The following is a 19,240-nucleotide window of genomic DNA, read 5'->3' as shown; positions in this document are numbered from 1 at the left end:
AGGGGGGCTCCCCGATGGGGGCCACAGCTTTTCACTCATAGGAACACCCTTCTAGAAAGCAGACTGGGGATTTCTCCCCTCCTGTTTGGTTTGACAGAGAAGCCCTAACTGAGTGGGAACTGTTTTCAGTAGCTGCCAGCAGTAGAACCCGGCTGTTCTCAAATCTATCACCCTTTCTCCCAGAGACCTCCGTGACCAACAGTCCAGGAAGTCCCCACCCCCCACCAGCCACCCTACCCCGGGGGTTTCTGATGGGTGTTCTGCTGAGGGCGTCGAGCTGGAGCTGTGCCCAGACCGAGCTAGCAGGTGCCAGCTCTGAAGAGGAGTGGTGCCCTGGGCTAGCGACTTCCCTGGCTGAATGAGAGGTGGGCTCCATGTGTGCCCCACCATGGCAGCCCAGCCTGCGTCCTGGCAAAAACAAGGATACTTGTCCTGCTTGGGACTTGTTAAAGTCAGAATTTAGAACCGGCAGATATTAGAGATCTGCTGGCAAAGTTGAGCCCTCCTACCCGCCCCACCCACCAATTTCAGGTGAGGAAACAGAGAAGGAACTTGACTTGCCCCAAATCACACAGCTGGTACAGGGCTGCTTGCCTTGGATCATCCCCTCCATGGAGAATAAAACTTGGTACATGCCTGTGTGCTGGGAGGTTGTTCATTCATTTAGGGCCTGTGGAAATAGATGACAAAATCAGCGGTGCACACTCCTGGATCAGCGGTTAGTGCAAGGACACACTATAAGCAGTGGGTCCTGGAGGCTGGCCCACCTATGTGGCTACAGCTCCCTACCCCTGTTGATTCCGCCATATGCACATCCCAGGCTGCCCTCAATGGGGGGGGGTGGGGGGTATCTCAGGAGGAATCGAAGTGCTTCCTGGGGTTGTGGAAAGGGCAGTCTGTTGACAGTGGGGGGACTTGGCGCCCTGGAGGGAATTTACCCACCAGCATTCCCAGGTAGATCCTGAGAACTCCTCCCTAAGCCTGGCCAGGTTGGGAAGGTGTCTAGGAAGATGCCAATTGCTCCAAGGAGGTGGTGGCCTTCAAGATGACCAGCCTGGAAGAGGTGGAGGATGAGGCTGAGGACGGTCAGCGTGCCAGGCCAGTGCAGCCGCTCTCTCCAGCAAAGTGTGGATGGTTGTGGAGAGCTTGGGAAGGCTCTCCACCCGGACCTGCTAAAACCCAGAGCCTGGGCGCAGCCCGGCATCGAATTCGGAAGGGCTTAGATTATCCGCATTCTGATGGAAGGTCCACAGAGACATCAAAGGTGCCAAAGTGAGCAGGGAGGTGTGAAGCTGCCAGCTTTGGAGGGTCCAGGCAGATCAAAGGCACAACGCTGAGGCACCCCTTCCTCCTTGGCACCAGGGTCATCAAGCAACTGGCCTAGGATTTCTCATGGGCGTCTCTGCCGTCACACTAGACCCAGGAAGCATCCACACGCTGACCTCCATCCTGTGCAACTTCTGTCTGATCCCCAAGAACAACCTCTCCCCAACTCCAGAGGGGCACCTCTATTTAAAGGGACCCTTTAAACAGAGACCAGGCAGGGCTTCCTGAACCTAGAGCACATCCTCAGGCCTCAGGACAAGGCCAAGGAGCTCCTGGAGCATAAGCTGATCACCCACTATGGCCTTCTTCCTTACAGAGGAGCCCAGCACAGATACACATTCAAGAAGCTGGAGGGGCTCGACGAGGAATCCTGCCTCGGGACCTGGCATCGATGGAGAAGCAGGTGGAGACCATACAGATTTCCCTGAACCACTCAGGTGCCCCCTCTCCCAATAAGCTGCACTGAAGTCTGGCCCTCTGTGGCTCCCAGAATTCTGTTGAGCTGACCAAAAGACAATGAGGAGGGACCCCAGGTTTGTCTACTTTGTCCAGACTGTCTTTGAAGAGCTCAAAGATGAGCCTAAGCCAACTGGAAGCCACGTGGGAACCAAGGAGAAGGGAGGGAGCACCTTCGGCCTGGCCCAGGCGTCCTGCCTGCACTGGCGTCTGTCACCTCATGGCCTTTCTGGTGGAGAGGAGCAGAGGTGTTTACAACAGGACCCGTCTAACTTCAACCTGCCCGTGAGCCCTCCCGGGCGGGAGAGCAGGGGCACTGCCTTTGTAGCCTCGTGGGAGCCATGGAGCTCCGTCCCTGGAAGTCGGCTGGTTCCTCAGCCCCAACGATGAGTTCACACTGCAGACCTGCTGTAGTCCTTTGCAAGAGCCCCACTACCTGGGCTCATCATTGCCCTACATCTCATTCCACATTGTTTTCCAAAGGGCGTTTCTTAAAAAAACTCTTCCCAAAGCTTGGGAAAGATAACGGATCCCACTTTTCCCCCCTCCTGGTCCGGCTTCGAAGACAGGCCTTCTTTTGAGAAGCGCCTGGAAATCAGGGGTGAGTTAACACAAAACAAAAGAAGACCATGGAGCCTGCAGAGACAGTGGTCTCTTCTCAAAGCTGTCCGTTCAGCGCAGGCCATTGTCCTCCTGCCTGGATCCCAGAGACTGCTGTCCACACAGGACTTGGCTTCTGGCCTGAGGCCTTTCCCAGCAGGGTCCAGGAACGAAAGCTACTTGACAATGTGCGCCCATCCTGCACTCTCCCTTTTTCTGCACTGCATGAGGCTGATGCCCGAACGGAGTTAAGTCAGACAAGAGTGGGGCAGGACCCCCACGGCCTCAGCTGCTTATTGTTTTGGAACAGCTTGTCGTCAGTAAACCCAGCCAGACGGCGGATTAACAGCTCTGCTGGCTCCAGTATGCTGGCTCGTGCCCCGTGCCCCCGGGCACCCTGCAGTCCCAGCCCTGGGTCCCTGTGTCCTGGATTCTTGGGGCCGTGGATTTGCCTTAGCGTTAAATCAGGCGCCCCCTTCCCTTCATCTGCACCCAAGTCAACCAAAATGCTTTAAAAATGTAGCACTTTATTTTGTTTCCTTAAGTATTTTAAGATTAAGGTTGTAGTTTTCAAAGAACATTGAAAGGGACCTGCCATATTCAATAGAGAAAGGGATCGAATTAAGAAGAGGTACCTGGACACAACACAGCCCATTGGAATGTGCGCACATGCTCTAGTGAGGCCGCTGGATGACCCTGAGCGCCTGGGACTCACAAGGGGGCGTGAACCAGACAGATCCAGGGGATGCCAACGTTCCAGCTCGGCAATTTCAGAATCAAGTGGGCCTGAGGAACAGGCTGGCTCCTTTTCTGACCTCTCTCAATGGGAGACCACCAGTTCAGGTGGAGAGATGGGACCTGGCCCAGGCCAATTGGCGACACTAACCCAGATACTGAATGCAGCTTGGAGTGGAGTCCGGCCAGCGTCCCCATGTAGGGAACCCCGAGATTCCAGTCAAATATAGGCTCCTCCTTTGAGGCCTCCTGTTTGTAAGCTGAGAGCTATTCTCCCAAATGCTCCCTAGTTACACAGAAAAGGGCCGTGGCCTCTGCAAAGTTAAGCCCAGATGGCAATTTGCAAAGAGCTGGGGCACATGGCCTCCTTGGAACTGAGTCAATGCACTTGCTCTCCTGGCTCCGTTCTGTGTATTCACACTGGACAAGGACTTGCAGCCCAGAAAAATAGCCCTTGGTTGAGCAATGGAAGTTAAGACCGTTGGTTCCTTGGCTGAAAGGCGTGATGGAAGGGTCCCCGTCCCTGAGGAACCAGGGGCTGGTCTGTGCAGCCACACTCCAAAGGCAGTGTCGAGGGTCTCAAGACCATGGTGTTTCAGGACCACCCGGGGATTCAGGTCTGTAGGGGCTGCATGAGAAGGGATAGAGAGTGGGAGCCTGTGGGGGCGGCCCTTTGGCTCCACAATGACTGTCTGACCTACCGTGTCCTTCCCTGGAGCCGGAGCCCCCCAGTGCATCACCAAGTTCAGAGCAGAATGCACACAGGCTGGGGGCGGCTGTGGTTTGCTGCTAGGTACTGTGGGGAGCTCCTGATACTTGCTGAAGACATTCACACGCCTTTGAAGAAATGTTTTCGAGGTTTGGGTGTTTACTGAAAATTAGCCAGGGGTGGGGGAAGAACTTAGGGTGATGGGAGAGGGAGCAAAGAAAATCTCTTGTGTGTCCCACGTTTTCCTAGGCCATATTGGCTGCGGGGGTGGGGGTGGGGAGAGAAGGGAGGTGGTTAACTGGAATTTCATTGCTTCTTGCCCCACACTTTTGCAGGATGACCCCAACCACTGAGAAATATTTCTGGAAGTCCCTGAAGGTGCCTGGCATATGCTCATAAATAAATCTAGTCATACACAGGGGACACCTGCTATTAATTTTCTTTTCCTTTACCTGCTCCCACCTCCCCAGCCTCTGGTTCTAAGTTGAGTGACAATGTCCCACCATGGCCATCTGACAGTCTGCCCTTGCTGAGACCATGGTCAGCTCTACCAGGCACCTGGGAGAGGCCAGTGGGGGTACTGCCCCTCTGCCCCCTGCCACTGGGCACTGCTGCCCACGCTGGCGATGGGGGGAGGGTCCCCTAGCTCAGAGGTGCCACAGCCAAGCTGCCGACTGCAGTGAAGTGCCTCTGGCCCCTTCCGATGATGTTTACAGGGAGGTCCTGAAGCAAAGGAAGCGGCTTTCTTGATGCGTGCCTCCTGCCCTAGGATTCAAACTTGAAGCCTGCAGCGCTAGGCCAGGATAGAAATAGTAAAGCAAACAAAACCGAAAAAGCCCTTTGAATTCCAAATCCCTCTCCCCTGAGCCAGGCCTGTCCTTCTGGCCCCTTCTCTTAGTGTTTCTCTAAGAGGCTCCCCAGTCCCCTGTGCAAAGAGGCTATCTGGACCTGGGAATGATGGGGATGCTCAGCTTCAGCCCCAGCTGGGACCCCTGCTCCGCCAGACACCCATCAAACATCGCCACAATCCCACGTCAACACCTTGCTCATCGATGCCTGAAAGGTGGGCCCTGCCGTTTACAGGGATGTCAGCTAACCTCCTTAGCACTGGGGCTGTCTGCCTGGCAGGGTTTTGGGCCCAGATCTGCTGGCAAAGCATCTGAGAAAGGGCCTTTAGCAGGCTGTATTAGAAGCAGGGGTTTCTAGAATGTCAGACATTAACATCTTGCAAACCCTGAGACAGGCCTTCTAAACAGCACACAGTGTCTGCCTGTTCTTCTATACCCTTGTAATAAGAAGAGCAGGTAATGTGAGCTTGGGCCGTCCATCACACACGGACATTAGGGAATCTGGGCTTTGTGCTCCTGGTGGAAATACTGTTTATCAGCAGGGATCCTGGCCTTGTTCCACCAGAACCCATTTCACCTCTACTCCCAAGCTCTTCCCAAAATCTGCTTTGGGTTTGAGTTCTTAGGGTTCGTGTCTGCTCTCCCACTAGACTCATTCATTCAACCAGCACCTACCAAATGCCTGCTGTGTGCCAGGCAGAGTGTGGGAGCACAAAGAGCTCCAGCAGCCTGGTGGAGTGAGGGAGGTGAAGCTTGGGGAAAGATTTCTGGAAGAAGTGACACCTGTGATGATCTTAAAGCACCAAATAAGGAATAGGCAGGCAAACAGGGGAGGGGAGCTCGGTCCAGGCAGAAGCATGGCTAAGGCCGGAGCTCTGCTCGTCTCTTTGCTTGTCACTGAGTAGTAGACCACAAGCATCCTCCTTACCAAACGCCACCTGCGTCATGGTCAACCTTGGGAGCTCTTTGGTGGCCATACCCGGGAATGCCTCAGACTGCCTAAATAGGAATAAAGGGCATGTTGGGATCCAATCACATTTCCTTGACTTTGCCTAACACTCTTGGACCAGATCTTAAGAGGCCTCACGGCAGAGCTTTGGTGCTCATCCTTCTCCTCTGGCTTAGCTGCGGTGGGTGGAGAGCACTGCAGACCTGGACAGGGCCCCCAGTCCAATCCCTTCTGGAGTCAGATAGCTGCATTCCTGGACATGCATCCTACAAAGGCGTTGCACTGGTGACAAAGGTGAGCAAGAGTTAGGGTGGCTGGTTTGGTCCAGCCGTGCTCCTGACTAGAAATGCCATGTCAAGTACACAGCAGTGAGCTGCTAGTTCTCCTTTTGTACCTGTAAAGGGTATTGTTTTGTGACTATGTACTCTGGCATACGAAAGGTTAATGCTTTTTATTTTTTTAATTGAACTAAATTTAGCCCATAGGCTCCCAATTTCTCTCAATGGAACCTGTCTTTCTAACTCAATAGAGTTTCTTCTCTTCTGGAAAGGACTAGTGGCTTTTGGATAATTACTGCTCTCGTCCTTATCTTTTGCCTGGGTGGCATCTAGGGAGGTTTATATAACACCATGGCAGCGACGATCGGGTGGTTGGTGGTGAGTGCCTGGTCCATGGTCATTCTCCTACCTCTCTGGCCTCCACTGAGATGTACCTGGTCCTGCTTGGTCATGGAATGCCATCTTTTGCTTTTGATGTCCATATGCCACCTATTCTGCATCCTAGTTGTCCCAACCCAAGGTCTCTTCCAATAAGCTGGCCCTTTCACTAGTCCTGGGAGCTCAGGGAGCCTGGGAGCCCTCACCTACCACGAGGGGTGTGAGGGACTCTGGGAGGTGCACCTAGCTGGCTGGACAACGCCCTCAGACACTCTTTCTCCTCCTTCAGTTGCCTCGTTGAACACAGGACTTCTCTATGGGGCCCGCAGCCTCCCAGGTTAATTGCTGGAAGCCAGGCGATGGCTTCCAGATCAGGATTTCCCTCAAATTTATGGGGCTTTCTCTCATACTGGGGCTCAGCCCAGGGGGTGGGATTCTGGATTTCTCCTCAGGGGTTTACCAACCACTAAACCAAGCCATACACCCTCTGGTTTTTCCTTTCCTACCTGCTGGTCAAAATCTACTTTTTTTAAAATGGAAAAAAAAGTTTATGTCACGAAGCACTGTCCCTATGATGATGGTGCGGATTTTGCAATTTTTCTCCTCCAGATTTGCAAAATTCTCCTCCCGAATTTTGGCTCTTAAAATGTAAAGGTAGGGGCCGGCTCCATGGCCGAGTGGTTAAGTTCGCGCACTCTGCTGCAGTGGCCCAGGGTTCGGATCCTGGGCGCGGACACGGCACTGCTCATCAGGCCATGTTGAGGCGGCGTCCCACATCCCACAACTAGAAGGACCTGCAACTAAGATATACAACTATGTACCCGGGGGGTTTGGGGAGATAAAGCAGGGAAAAAAAAAAAAAAGGGAAGATTGGCAACAGTTGTTAGCCCAGGTGCCAATCTTTAAAAAAAAAAATGTAAAGGTAGACTTTTAGAACAAAAACAAAAACAAAACACGATTCCAATGCTCTTGCATTAGCAGCCTCGGCTTGCAAGACTTTATTCTCTACTATAGAATCACACAGGTCTATAAAGGAGTTCAGAAGCTAAGAATTTAAGTTATTTTCTCTGTTCCATCACCACCAGAGGACAGTGCATATAGGATGCCCCACCTACTTCCAGGGTGGTGGGGAAGGGTGGAGGTAAAGAAGAATCAGAAAGGGGCCCAATTTAATATTGAATTATTACCTCTCTTCATATACAAAGGACGACCATTGCTTTCATGAGCGAACCAACAAAGCATGTCCTCCAGGAGCCTGATGGTGAGGGAAGCCTCGGGTCTTTTGCTCAATAAGAAAGCTGTCTTGCAGCAAGACACAGCACCGGTGGGCTCGCATTTGGTTTTGTGCAATTAAAACCGAAGGGGAACTTCTGCTCACGGGGTTTCTACACCTAGAGCAGCAACTACATCCTCTAGATCAAGAAGCAGGAAGAAACATCTAGGGCGAGCGAGGATGTGGAGAAGCAGGCACACACACTGCCGATGGGAGTGTGCAGCAAAACAATCTTTGTGGAGGGCATTTCGGCAAGAGCTGGTAATGTTTCAAATGCGCATGTCCTTTAATTGTTTTAAATGGGAATAGAACAGTTTTAGGAGAGTATCCCACAAAAAGGTATGCACAAATAAGAGAAGATATTGTTAGAAAGATTTTCACTGATGATGTGTGTTTAATACTCAAAAAATAGAAACCACTTATTTGTATATTGATAGGAGACTGGCTAAATAAACGATGGTATATCTCAACTCTAACACACCATGCAGCCTTTACAAAGAAAGAGTAGGTCGACATATGCTGAGATAAAGATGTCCAAGATATAGTGTTTAGCTGCAGAAAAATATGCTTAATATTAATTTTTTTGCAAAGTGCCCCTCTCCCCACGATCTAGACACAGAGAAAGTCTAGAAGGAGACTAGGACCTTTGATATATTTCCATATTGTTTTACCTTATTAATATGAATATTCATATTGTAGTTTAAAAACGAGTATTACTATTTTACCAATATTTTATAAGGTAAAGAAAATTGAAACAGCAGCACAGGAAACACTCAGAACCATCAGTGTTACCAGTTACGAGTGAGAGGAGGCCCGGCAGAGTGAGGCTCCTGAGAAACCCTCAGGGCAAAGAGGAACTCTGCAGCCCAGCCAGCAGACCACGGGGAGGGCCTTCCACATGCTGAAACCCCACCTCCCAGGCCTTACTGATTTTTTGATTTGTGGGCCAAGTTAGATTTTTCTCTTGATTAATAACTAAGAAAATGTTTTATGACAAACTAACCATATTGGTTGACAAAGAGAGTTGTCAAGGGTGACCGACTCTAAGTCTTTGAGACTGAGGAACTAGGAAAAGAAGGTGATGCCATTTAGAGATGGGGAATTCCAGGAAGGGAGCTGAGTTTACCTGGAGAGGTTATGCACGAGCCAATGATGGGACATGCAAGTGGCCTGGAATCAGCTGAGGGGGAAGGACAAGAAGCAAAATCTGAGAACCCTCAGAAGGCGTAGCTGATGTTTATGTAAACCTGTGATGGGCAGGTACATTCTCTGAAGGAGTCTGGAGTGAAAAGCACAGGGGACTTAAGACCTTGGGGCTTGACCAGACTCTTGGCTCAGCAGGACAGAAGAGTCGGTGAAGGAGACCAAGAAGTATGGAGCCAGGAAAGCAAGGCATCGAAGGAGTTAAGGGAGAATTCCCAGGGGCAGGGGAGGACTCATCAAGTAAATGGAAAGTGTAGAAAGAAGGAATGTTCCCCAAGAAGATAGAACACATGCAGGGGATGGAGGCGGTGACTGTAGACCTCTTGAATGAAATGGAAACAAAGACAGTAAGAGAAGGAGCAGGGGCTGGGAGGGCAGTGGATTCAAGAAAAGTGTGGAAACCCCTGTTCACTTCCAGAAGGCAGAGTGGAAGCAGGGGCATGCTCTGAGGAACTTGGGGAGGAGGGTGGACTCCAGGGGAAGTGGTATGGTGTGGTGAACGTGGGACATACAAGGTTGGCTTAGATTCGGCCAGTCCTCTTTCATAGTTGGGGGTAAGCAAGGGATTGAAACTCTCCAGGCCTGAGTTTCCCATCTGTGAAATGAGAGAATTTGACCAAAGTTCTAAAAACAAATAAACCAACCTACTACCTAAGGTGACGCGCCAATTCAGAGGTTCCCAACGAGAGAGCTGGGCCACTGCCATAGGGCACAGCTGACGCTCACACTGATCCCCTGAGCCCTGGGTCTGGGGTGGGGGACCTGAAGCAGCCACAGATGGGGACCCACGCCCATCACCCCGGTGGCCTCTGCAATTGATGTGCCCAAGTGTGGGGCAATGGGAGCACAGATGTTATCATTTCTGCTGCAAGTCCTGAAAGGTTTGGGAAGCACTGCCTACACAGACACGTGAAGCCACAGGTGTAAGATTTGGGGCTTGTGGGGGTTTTGAAAGAAGGACAGGCTTCCTTTCAAACGTTGCCCAAGGCCCCCCGCCCATTCCAGTTGCATTGTTTTTTTCTTAGAACACAGCTGCCTCGCACCAGGTGCTCTTGCTTTTTGATGTCTTTTCTACCCAGGAGGTGGCCTCCAGGGTTATTCGCACAGGCTTTGGGTGACAGTTCAGGTGTGTTGTTGAGTGGGTGGTGAACTTCAAATGAAATGGTGCCTTTTCCCTACAAAGGAGACACTGCCAAACCTCCCCTCCCCTCCAAGCTCGGAAAACCCACGTGCAGCAGCTTCTAAACTGACTTGTGGGGGAACCTGGGATGCAGAGGCGTTTTGGTGGGCGAAGGAGCTCCGCTAAGGTTTGATTCTAACTTCCCTTTAAGGATGCACAGTTTAAACCCACTCTAAAAACGGAACATGTCAAAACTGTAACAGCACAACATGCATCCTCAAACGTTAGAGGTGCAAACGTAAGATGATGCAGACCCTCTGAGCGTTAACCTGTGCTCCCCGGCCGGTTCATGTCCGCATAGACCTCAGGACAGAGAGTCCTTGTCACATCTATGTAACTAAAGAGTACCTGGGATTGGAAGGAGCGCTGTTTAAAAGAAAACAAGATAAACAACACTGATAGTATTTGCAAATTCTTAGCTGGATTACATAAAGATTTCTTTATTCTGTGCAACCAAAGCAGAATGCAGAAATAACTTGGGTGGGGGGGGCGTTGATACGTATGAATTGTCACCTATCACCTTAGATTTAAAATGCTTTCTATTTACTGAAATAGTTCCAGTGTTCTCACTGATTTGCTTTGAAAGATATTTGAGGGGCCGGCCCTGTGGCCAAGTAGTTAAGTTTGTGCGCTCTGCTTTGGCGGCCCAGGGTTTCACCGGTTCGGATCCTGGGGGTGGACATGGCATCGCTTGTCAAGCCACACTCAGGTGGCATCCCACATGCCACAACTAGAAGGACCTACAACTAGAATATACAACTATGTACTGGGGGGATTTGGGGAGAAGAAGGAGGAAAAAAAAACCAAAACAGATTGGCAACAGATGTTAGTGCAGGCGCCAATCTCAAAAAAAAAAAAAAAGATACTTGAACACATAAAATACTTTAACAAAATACTCATATCTGTTTTGTAGAGTGAGAGTTCCACGTAAAGTCGTGACTCATAAATTTGAAAGTCACTGGTCTAGTGCAGAGTATGGAGGATGGAATGAGACTTGACTCAAATCCTGGCTCCGCCACTTAGTAGCCACACAGCCTAGGGCTGTCACTTGCCCTCCAGGCCTCCGGGTCCACAGCCACAAAATGGAGCGAATCATACCTACTTAACAGGGATTTTGATTCGATATCACAAGGTACCAGGATGCAGTGACTACTCAGTAACTAGTTCCCTCCCCGCAGATAGCAGCCGTAGGCCAGCTCTCCCAGGCCCACTCATGATCAAAGATACTATCTGCACGGCTCACAGGAGCTGGGCTGCAGCTGAGGCCCAGGGCCAAACCCACTGGGGCTTTAACTACCATCGGCACCCTCCTCTGACGACTAAGCCAGCCAGCCATGGGGCCAACATTTGGGATTTGTTAAGAGTAGTGTCAGGGATGTGACGGGCACGGGTACGAGGGCGTGGGGGTGTCTGTGTGTGTGAACTCGTGTTTTCTGTGTGTGACATCTGGTATTTTTCCTTCTGCCTGCTAAAGCTCTTCAGTGGCTGCTCCAGTCAGCCCAATCATAGTCCTTTAGTTCATGAAGAATTCTGTGGAATGAGTCTCTCAGCAGCTGGGATGCTTCCCCTCTCCCTGAGACGTGCCTTCCTTTTCCATGAGCACAAAGCAAACAGGCAGAAGCAGCTAGAGTTTCTCGCCACCATTTCACCTGGTACCCCTGAAAGCTGCAGCCCGCTTTGCACATACTTCTCTCTTGGCCCCAGAAGTGAAGGGAAGTTTGTTGAGAAGCTGTTCTTAATTTCTCACTTGTTGATAAATTACCCCAAACAGAAGGAGGCACCATGCAATTTTGCAAATTCCATTTGATTACTGAGCAGAAGCTACCGGAGTCCTCAGATTAAGTGATAAACATTCCTAGAGGACAAAGCATTTAGCACTGTTTTTACTTTAACATCACTCCATTGCCCAGCATTCTCTGTCTTAATATCCCCAAAGGGGCCTGAGAGCCAGAGAGGCACTTTGCAGCTGATCACAGGGATTCAGCGGGTTCTTTGAAAGGCTGTGAAGTAAGCCAAATGGCCGGTGAGCCTCTGGCTTCCCCGTTAGGACTGCCTGTCCCGCGATGATCTTGCTGAGAGTTTTTTGGGCATTGCAGGTCAAAAAAAAAAAAAAAGGGAATGCAGTCAAGAATTTTGTCCCTGCCAGGAAAGGCCAGTTTAAGTCTGGTCTGTGGACACCAGACACCATATCTAAAGAATTTTTTTTGGAAGGAAGCCTTTGGCAATCTTTCTAATTTGCATTCAGAGGAAACGTGCCACATTTTCCACAACAGGCAGCTCAGCCAACACCACCAGGAGGAAGGAAGCTCTCTTCTCAGTGTCTGCAGGTTTATCCCTAAATGCTACGGAAATAGCAGCTGCCAGGGCGAGGGGAATAGAGGATGGAGAGACTTTTAAAACTCTTGAATGGGTTGGATATCGCAGGCATGACCTAAAAAGGCAAAGACGAACTAACCCGAAGCTTACTGCAGATGCGGCTCGAACACAGCCGCAGGGCATGCTGTCAAGTGGCCATTTTATTCGAGTAAGCCCAGGGAGAGAACAAGCCCTCTGGCCACCCGCCATCCACTCAGGCCAGCCACTTGTGGTGCAGGCCTGGCGAGCGATCACGAGCGATCGCGAGCCCTCCTTATTTTACACTGCCTCCTGGCTTACAGAGCAATGTGCCCACAGTATGGACCTGGGTCACCATCACAACCCTATTAACTACAATCCCCTTTCACAGATACTGAAAACTGAGGCTCAGAGGAGCAATGACTCGCCCAGTGTTAAAGTGCCAGAACCAGACCTGGAGACGAGGTCGTCCGCAGAAGTTTCCAGTCCTAGGCTGCTTTTGTCAAATGGACATGCTCTTCATATCTCATTGCTTACTAGGATCTCGCACGCCTGGTCAGGCGGGTGAGAAGGAAGAGAACCTGGCAGGTAAATCCCCGTGCACTGCTCTCCTGGGCGGGTTATACGGATATGCTTCTTTTTTCATCAGCTTGATCTCTGGCTGCCCTGTTCAAGTGGGGAGCTGGGGAAAAGAAAGGATGGAAACTAGGTAATGCTCTCGAAGCCAACCTAATGGGAAAACTGCAACAGACTGTTCACTGCTGAAGGAAACATCAGACTTCACAAAACATTCATTGCAAAGTGCCCACCCAGTTATAAGGAAACAGGCTTAACTTACTGTGCAGGGGAGGGAAATTATTTGGCAGTCACATGGAAAAGCAGGCTGCACCTGGAACAGCAAGGTGGAGACGGGAAAGTCAACAGGACAGAAACTCAGAGCGCGAGGAGGGTTCCAAACCAGAAGCGGAACACTTCATCCATATTTACAGACAGGGTTTCCGCCTCAGTGGGACGTGCCAGGACCTTGCTGCTGCTGGGCACCACCTTCTGTTTTTGTGCGCTGCTTCCCTCGGCTGCCAGGCAAGGGGCGCATCCTCACCAGGAGGAGGGCAGACGCAGGGAGGGGAGCCCAAGGCTCGCGGGCTTGCTAACTCTTTCCTAGAGGCCGTTCTGTTTTCCGTCAACAGTAAGGAAATACATCCTAGCAAATGACATCCAGTAATGCTTTAATTAACTGTAGTAGTTTATGCTGCAATGTGCACCAAGAGATCACTTCCAGATGGGGAAAATGAGAGATATGTACACAAAAAAGCAATCCTTTTGTTTTAAGGAAATTGATGTCACCCAAAGGTAGAGAACTGCGAGGGTCCAGGAGGCTATCTATTTTGACAAATACTAGAATGAGACTGGAAATTTTTATTTATTACATAAAATGCAACAGTCCTCTTTCTGCACGCCAGCTTTTCATGTGTCGTGTTTCCAAGGCTATTGTTTCAATGGCCCGGTGCAGTTCTAAGGACTGTATTTTTAGCAATCCGACTTGGAGTAGACAAGAAGTGTGAAACACTTGCTTTCACCCGCAAGCAAGCTAGTTATTTTGGAGATTTCTCTTCCTAGGGAGAGGAATTACATTTCCAGCTGTGAATTTTTGGCATTTTCCCCAGCATTCCGTAAACAGGGAACTAGGTTTCCTTGTCCAAGGGCAATTCGGGATGGGCTGCTGTGACATCCCCCGCATCGGGTGGCAGCCTCAGGCGTGCTTGCTCACCCTGTCTGCCCCGTCACTGGCCACTGGTCTTTGGCAGTCTGCTCTCGGGCCTGGTTGATTCATCCTGGGGTGCCACCCTGGGCAGGAGAACGCAGGCACCCTTTTCTGGGCGGCGGGCAAAGTCCTAGTTACTGGTTCTTCGTTTTCCAAGAGAGGGAGGAGCGGTGGTAGCCAGCTTCAATTCCAGAGCTCAATCTGGAGGTCACAACACCCTGTCCACTGTAGCTCCTGTTTCACTGTCATGACCCAAACAGAACCTTCTCCAGCCTGGACACCCTAAGCCAGCTGCGAGGAAGTCTGTCCATAATGAGAGAAGCAGCAAACTCTTTATCAATTATAAATTACCAATATTTATTTTAACCAACATAAAGTGACTTCAAAGTTTTTTTGTTTTTTTTTTTAAGGGGCTAGAGAAAGTGGGGGGAAGGGATGGGTACAACATCTAACAGCTGAAAACAGAGTTGTTAGCTATTGTTTTTATCAATGAATGCTCCTTTATACATGTTATTTTGAAGTGACAGTAATAAATAAACATTCTGTTTGGGGCTTGGTCATCAAAACAGGAAGAATCCTCATCAGTATGGTGACAGCACGACTTCCGGCACGGTCCCCACCATCAACACGAGTTTAAAATTAAAGCTGCTGGCTATCAGCAAAAACTCTTTACCATGTTGGTAACAGCTCAACTGTACAGTAATTACACTTGCTTAGACAGCCAGGAAAAATATACATTTATGAAAATGTGCTACAGGAACCCTTCAATAAAGCAAATTTCTCTCTATTGCAATGGTTCTTAACAAAGAGTAAACATTATAATCACCTATGGAACTTTTAAATCTATATGCTGGGCCCCGCTCCAGACTTACTGATTCAGAATCTCCAGGCATCTGTATTTGTGAAAAGGGCCCCAGGTAGTTCTGATGCACACCCCGGGTTGAGAAACACGCTCTGTCTTTACAGGATGCATACACAGCATTCAGACCCCATCAACGAGACGTTTAACATAACTCCTACTGACATCTGTTGGCTCCTTGGAGATTACTGACACTGTAATAAATCAAGAATACAACTTCCCTGGCTGTGACCACCAACTGGGGAAAACAGCGGCTTGACATCTCAATGCCATTATGGAGACGTCCAGAAAACGACTCCTCACCAATGAACCAAAAGAGAAATGTGGATCTGTAAACACCAAGAGTGACAAGAACCAGGTGCGGGAGTCCACTGCCTCTCTCAGCTCCCCAGGTTGATGACAGAGGGCTGAAGTCACTGTGCTGTTTGGAGATGGGCCCACTGCCCCTTCTTTCAAGAACGGGAAGAGAATGTTAACCTCAATTACGGCGGGCTGTGTAACTCCACTGGAGCAACACGGCGGCTGCCCGGGCAGTGAAATCTCTCCACTGAGCTGTCAGGGGCTCTCCTAGTCCCCTCCCTACGCTTCCTGCACTTTTCTATCTAGCAATCTTTTCCGAATAGAGCTCTGCTAAAGGCCGCACTTCTGTCTTCCACCACTTACTTTCTTCTCAGTGTTCTTGAGTTTGAGATGCTTAACAGATAAGTCATGCTGATTAGCAAGAATAGGCTGGAGGCTGACAGAGAGGGAAGGGCAACAGTGCAGGGTGGTTATAAGAAAACAAGAAGGGGAGAAATAATCAACATTTCTGGTCAGATTTTCAAACCTTAATGTTTCCTATTCTATGGCTGTCACAGCTTTATGGATTTTCAGGAAACTTCCTCTATCCTATATGTGCATTTTTGAGTGCTATTTGATATCCCGATTTTATCTGAGGCCTGTTACGTATATTCTCTGTAAAGGGCTCCACGTTCCCCCTTAGCCTTCTCCCCGCCTGGCCAATGAACTGTTCATAATTCCTGAACAAAGGCTGACACTAACAGCAGTTACCCTGAGGCCACGGTCACGGTAAACTGAGGCTCGGTTCCCATGAACCAGGTGAATCAGGGCAACTACCCGACAGGCTGCCTGTTCCTGTGATGCAGGAAGACGCGCGAGAACTGAAGCTGTTCTGAGGCAACTCTCTTCTGCAAAGCCAAGAGCCCGCGGTGGGCAGGCTGGGCAGGCCAAGGTGCATTCTGGGCTGTGCCAGGTTCTGAGGCAGTGCTTAAGGTCAGTAATTTGTTTCTTAGGTATCCGTGGACCTGGATTCTTTCTCGTTAGTAATAAAGTAACATGTCGCTCTGGTATTGCATGTTACCTTTGTTCTCTCAGATGATTCTAGAAAGGACACTGGATTTGAAAATGAATGGGTGGGAAGGGGACTGAGGGTGCAGGCCTCCTGGGCTGTCCTACGGCTTTATCTGAGGCGAGAGCCTAGGAAACTTTTTCTAGGAAAACTTCCTGATTTCCCTTTACAGAGTCGATCCTTCCCCAGAAGTCAGGAGCAGAGTGCGAATAAAGAGACGGAGAAAAGAATCTGCTAAATCGTGCACCAGCTGTGCCAAGCAGAACCCTCCCTCCAAGTCAGGTATGGGTCTGCCCCCACGCCCAGGCCAGGAGTCCCCGGCAGAAACGACACCTGCTTCGGAGGCTGGCACATACAACCCTCCTGGATGAGGGACACAGAGGGGATCGCTCCTTAGACGTATACACAGAGGGAACCGGACATGACTGAGAAAGGAGGACACGGGTAAGTTGGCCAAGTCAGGAAAAGTACCAGAAGCACGTTATGTACCAGGAAACTGAGATTTACATGGAAGAATGCTCCTGCTTCCAGTGCCTTCATAAAGAAAGCCTAGTTTCCTACATCTGTAATCTGCCACTTCATTAACTCGGGCCCTAGAGCCAAAGCCAGAGAGTGGGGAGGACAACTCCCAGGGTCTGGCTGCAGAGGAACTTCAACCAGCAGCAGATGGAGGAGGGGCAGATCCGGGCTTTCTCACCCGAGTTGCCCGGATGGGCGCATGGTAGGCAAGAGGGCCACATGCCAGAGGGTGTGGCTGCGGAGGTGAGGCTATACTCACTACTCAGTGACTAATGGACCAGTCGAAAGCGGTCCGAGGAACAGCAAGTGGAGCACAGGGACCTTGCGTCCACTGCCGCCGCTGCTGCAGGAATCAGACACCATCTAAACAGCCTTTTTATAACCTACCCTTACTCAGCTTCTCCGATCAGGACAGGAATTAAGACAGGGCATGGGAGAGACACAATAACAACCCAAATGTCCCAGGAAGTTTCAAGATCAACTATCGGAGAGGCAGGGGGAGCGCAGGAGAGGTCGGGGGGCTTCCAGGGAGCTGAGTGCTGGGGGTCACCGGACAGGAACAACAGTGCCCTGTGTGTGTGCTCCTACAGTCTCTTTTTAATTAGTTTCTCGAGTTTGCGGATGCGAGATGACTCCTGTTCTGGTGTGGGAGCCAGCAGAGACAGTGAGCTGGAGCCTTCTGGCCCTGAGGGTGGAGTGGGGAGCCTCTGGCGGAAGAGTTCCAGCATGTTGCTCTGCTCGCTCCTCTTCAGCCCCTGAGGTTGAAAGAGAGAGGAGGATAATCGTGAGGTCTGGCCCCAGAAAGGCCTGAGGGGGAAGCGCAGCATCTGGCATGCTGTTAGCCCAGGCTCTGCAAACAGTGTAATGATTCTGGGTCAGGGATGAATGCTTTCTGCAGGGGAGCTACCCGCCCTGGGGAGTAGCCTGGGAAAGAAGCAGAGGAAGAAAAAAGGGGGAGAGGAGACGTGAGAAAGAAGGGGTTGAGAGAGATGAAAGGGCAGGTCAGCAAGGTGGGGCAGGGTCATCCTCCTCCCCGTTCCACGCCTGCTGCTGAGCAGGGTTCTCGACTGGGCAGGAGGTACCATCAGGATCAGGAAGCCATATGCCCGGCATCCTTCTCCTCAAAAGGCTTCTTAGATCCGGTTTGCAGCGTGGGCAACCACATGAACTTTCAGAAAGCTCCCCAGGGGCCCTATCCCACCCCCCAGTTAAGAACTACTGAGTGTAAGAAGGATGAGCATGTGGACAAAACAAGACATGGAGCTAACCTTCATGTCCAGGATCTTCTGGAAGGTTTCTGTGTTGCAGTCTGTAAGGAGTTTGATGTAGTTGTCAACGAACACCACCAGCGGTTCATGGGGGGCCATCACCACCTACCAAGGGAGAGAGGCGAGAGTGGGCCCTCAAGGAGCCTCAAGATTGGAGGGCAGGGGACTGTCTCTCCTCCCTTGCAAGCTGACCACAACATGGACTCTGCAAGATGTCCTTACGCAGCAGCAACCCAAACTCAGAAATGTCCTGATGGCCTAGTTCATGCCAACATTCAACGGAGCAAGGGCTCCTGAATCGGCCAAACCATTAATACCACCTGGGTTGCTTTTCAAGCGCAGATTCCTATGTCCCTCCTCTGAGGATTCTCAGTCCGAGTGCCTGGGTGGGGTCCCGGGTGGTTTTTTAAATATCAGGACCCCCTGGGACACACTTGTTAGAGGGTCTCCCATTTGAGACAATTGGTGGGTTCGTGGTACCTGCTCCCTCTGTCTTGTGATATGCACTCTTCCTGAGGAATGGGTGGCAAAAAGCACTGATTTAAGTGGATTTTCTCAACAACCAAAACCCCCAAAGCTGCCTCACTCCTTTCAAGTCTTAAAATCTGGAACTTCACTTAACTACATTCAATTAATATGCAAACAGAAGGAAAGTAAAGGGCATCGCAATCCTCACAGTCGTTTCCATTTGCTTTTGTAACGCAGCATCTGATTTTCCTCCTCCAGCAGACTGGTTTTGTTTTGAATTCCTGACAACGTAACTCAGAGTGGCAAGAAGTAGTTCACTCAGAAATTCTCTGCAGACACTTCGTAAACTGCGCCCTCCTCCCTGGTGAGTGACCCAGCTGGGGAAGAAACTGATTCGGCTGCTTCCAGTGTCCTCAGGCCACAAGCTCAAGGTTAGTGCAGGACCCTCACCTGGTCCCACCAATGTCTCAGCTCCAGCTTTTACTTTTGACTCCTGCCATGATTTGAGTCATTCTCTTTGGAAGACAGACCTGAAGAGCCTGCAGGCCCTGGACTTTTAAGAGCATTCCATGAGAGTTCCATTTGTTCTCTCGCTTTCTCCCAAATAGGTCCCCTCTCTCCTCAACAAGTACAGGTGGAAATCAGATACACGTGCTCAAGGCTTCAGAGATTCTCAACATCACCACCCCACATGTAGTATTTTGTTAAATGGGGCTTTAGAAAACCCATTTGCTGACTAGAGGCAGT

The 19,240-nt window shown here is 50.4% G+C and overlaps 1 protein-coding gene and 1 long non-coding RNA gene across 3 annotated transcripts in view; both read right to left on the bottom strand.

The window, feature by feature from the left end:
• Positions 1-561: 561 nt before the first annotated feature.
• On the bottom strand, positions 562-13,364 carry LOC138916295 (uncharacterized). 2 transcript variants are annotated; one of them, XR_011423399.1, is made up of 3 exons: positions 13,108-13,364; positions 12,724-12,951; positions 562-670 (listed from the first exon to the last, which is right to left on the bottom strand). It is a non-coding gene; the product is annotated as an uncharacterized lncRNA (long non-coding RNA). The 2 variants fall into 2 exon arrangements; XR_011423398.1 differs by lacking the exon at positions 562-670 and having other exon boundaries at positions 10,360-12,951; positions 13,108-13,328.
• Positions 13,365-14,363: 999 nt separating this feature from the next.
• The window catches only part of VPS53 (VPS53 subunit of GARP complex), a 138,118-nt gene continuing 133,241 nt past the window's right edge, over positions 14,364-19,240 (bottom strand). The window contains exons 21-22 of the mRNA XM_023653179.2: positions 18,026-18,130; positions 14,364-17,512 (exon numbers count right to left, since the gene is read on the bottom strand). Of these exons, the coding sequence (XP_023508947.1) occupies positions 17,342-17,512; positions 18,026-18,130 (276 nt within the window). The 3' untranslated portion in view covers positions 14,364-17,341. The remainder of the gene's footprint in view (positions 17,513-18,025; positions 18,131-19,240) is intronic.

Source organism: Equus caballus, chromosome 11, assembly GCF_041296265.1.
Source record: "Equus caballus isolate H_3958 breed thoroughbred chromosome 11, TB-T2T, whole genome shotgun sequence".
In the NCBI taxonomy this organism is placed as follows: Eukaryota; Metazoa; Chordata; class Mammalia; order Perissodactyla; family Equidae; genus Equus; species Equus caballus.
Note: the sequence above shows the minus strand (reverse complement) of the source record. Positions and strands in the feature narration are given on the sequence as shown.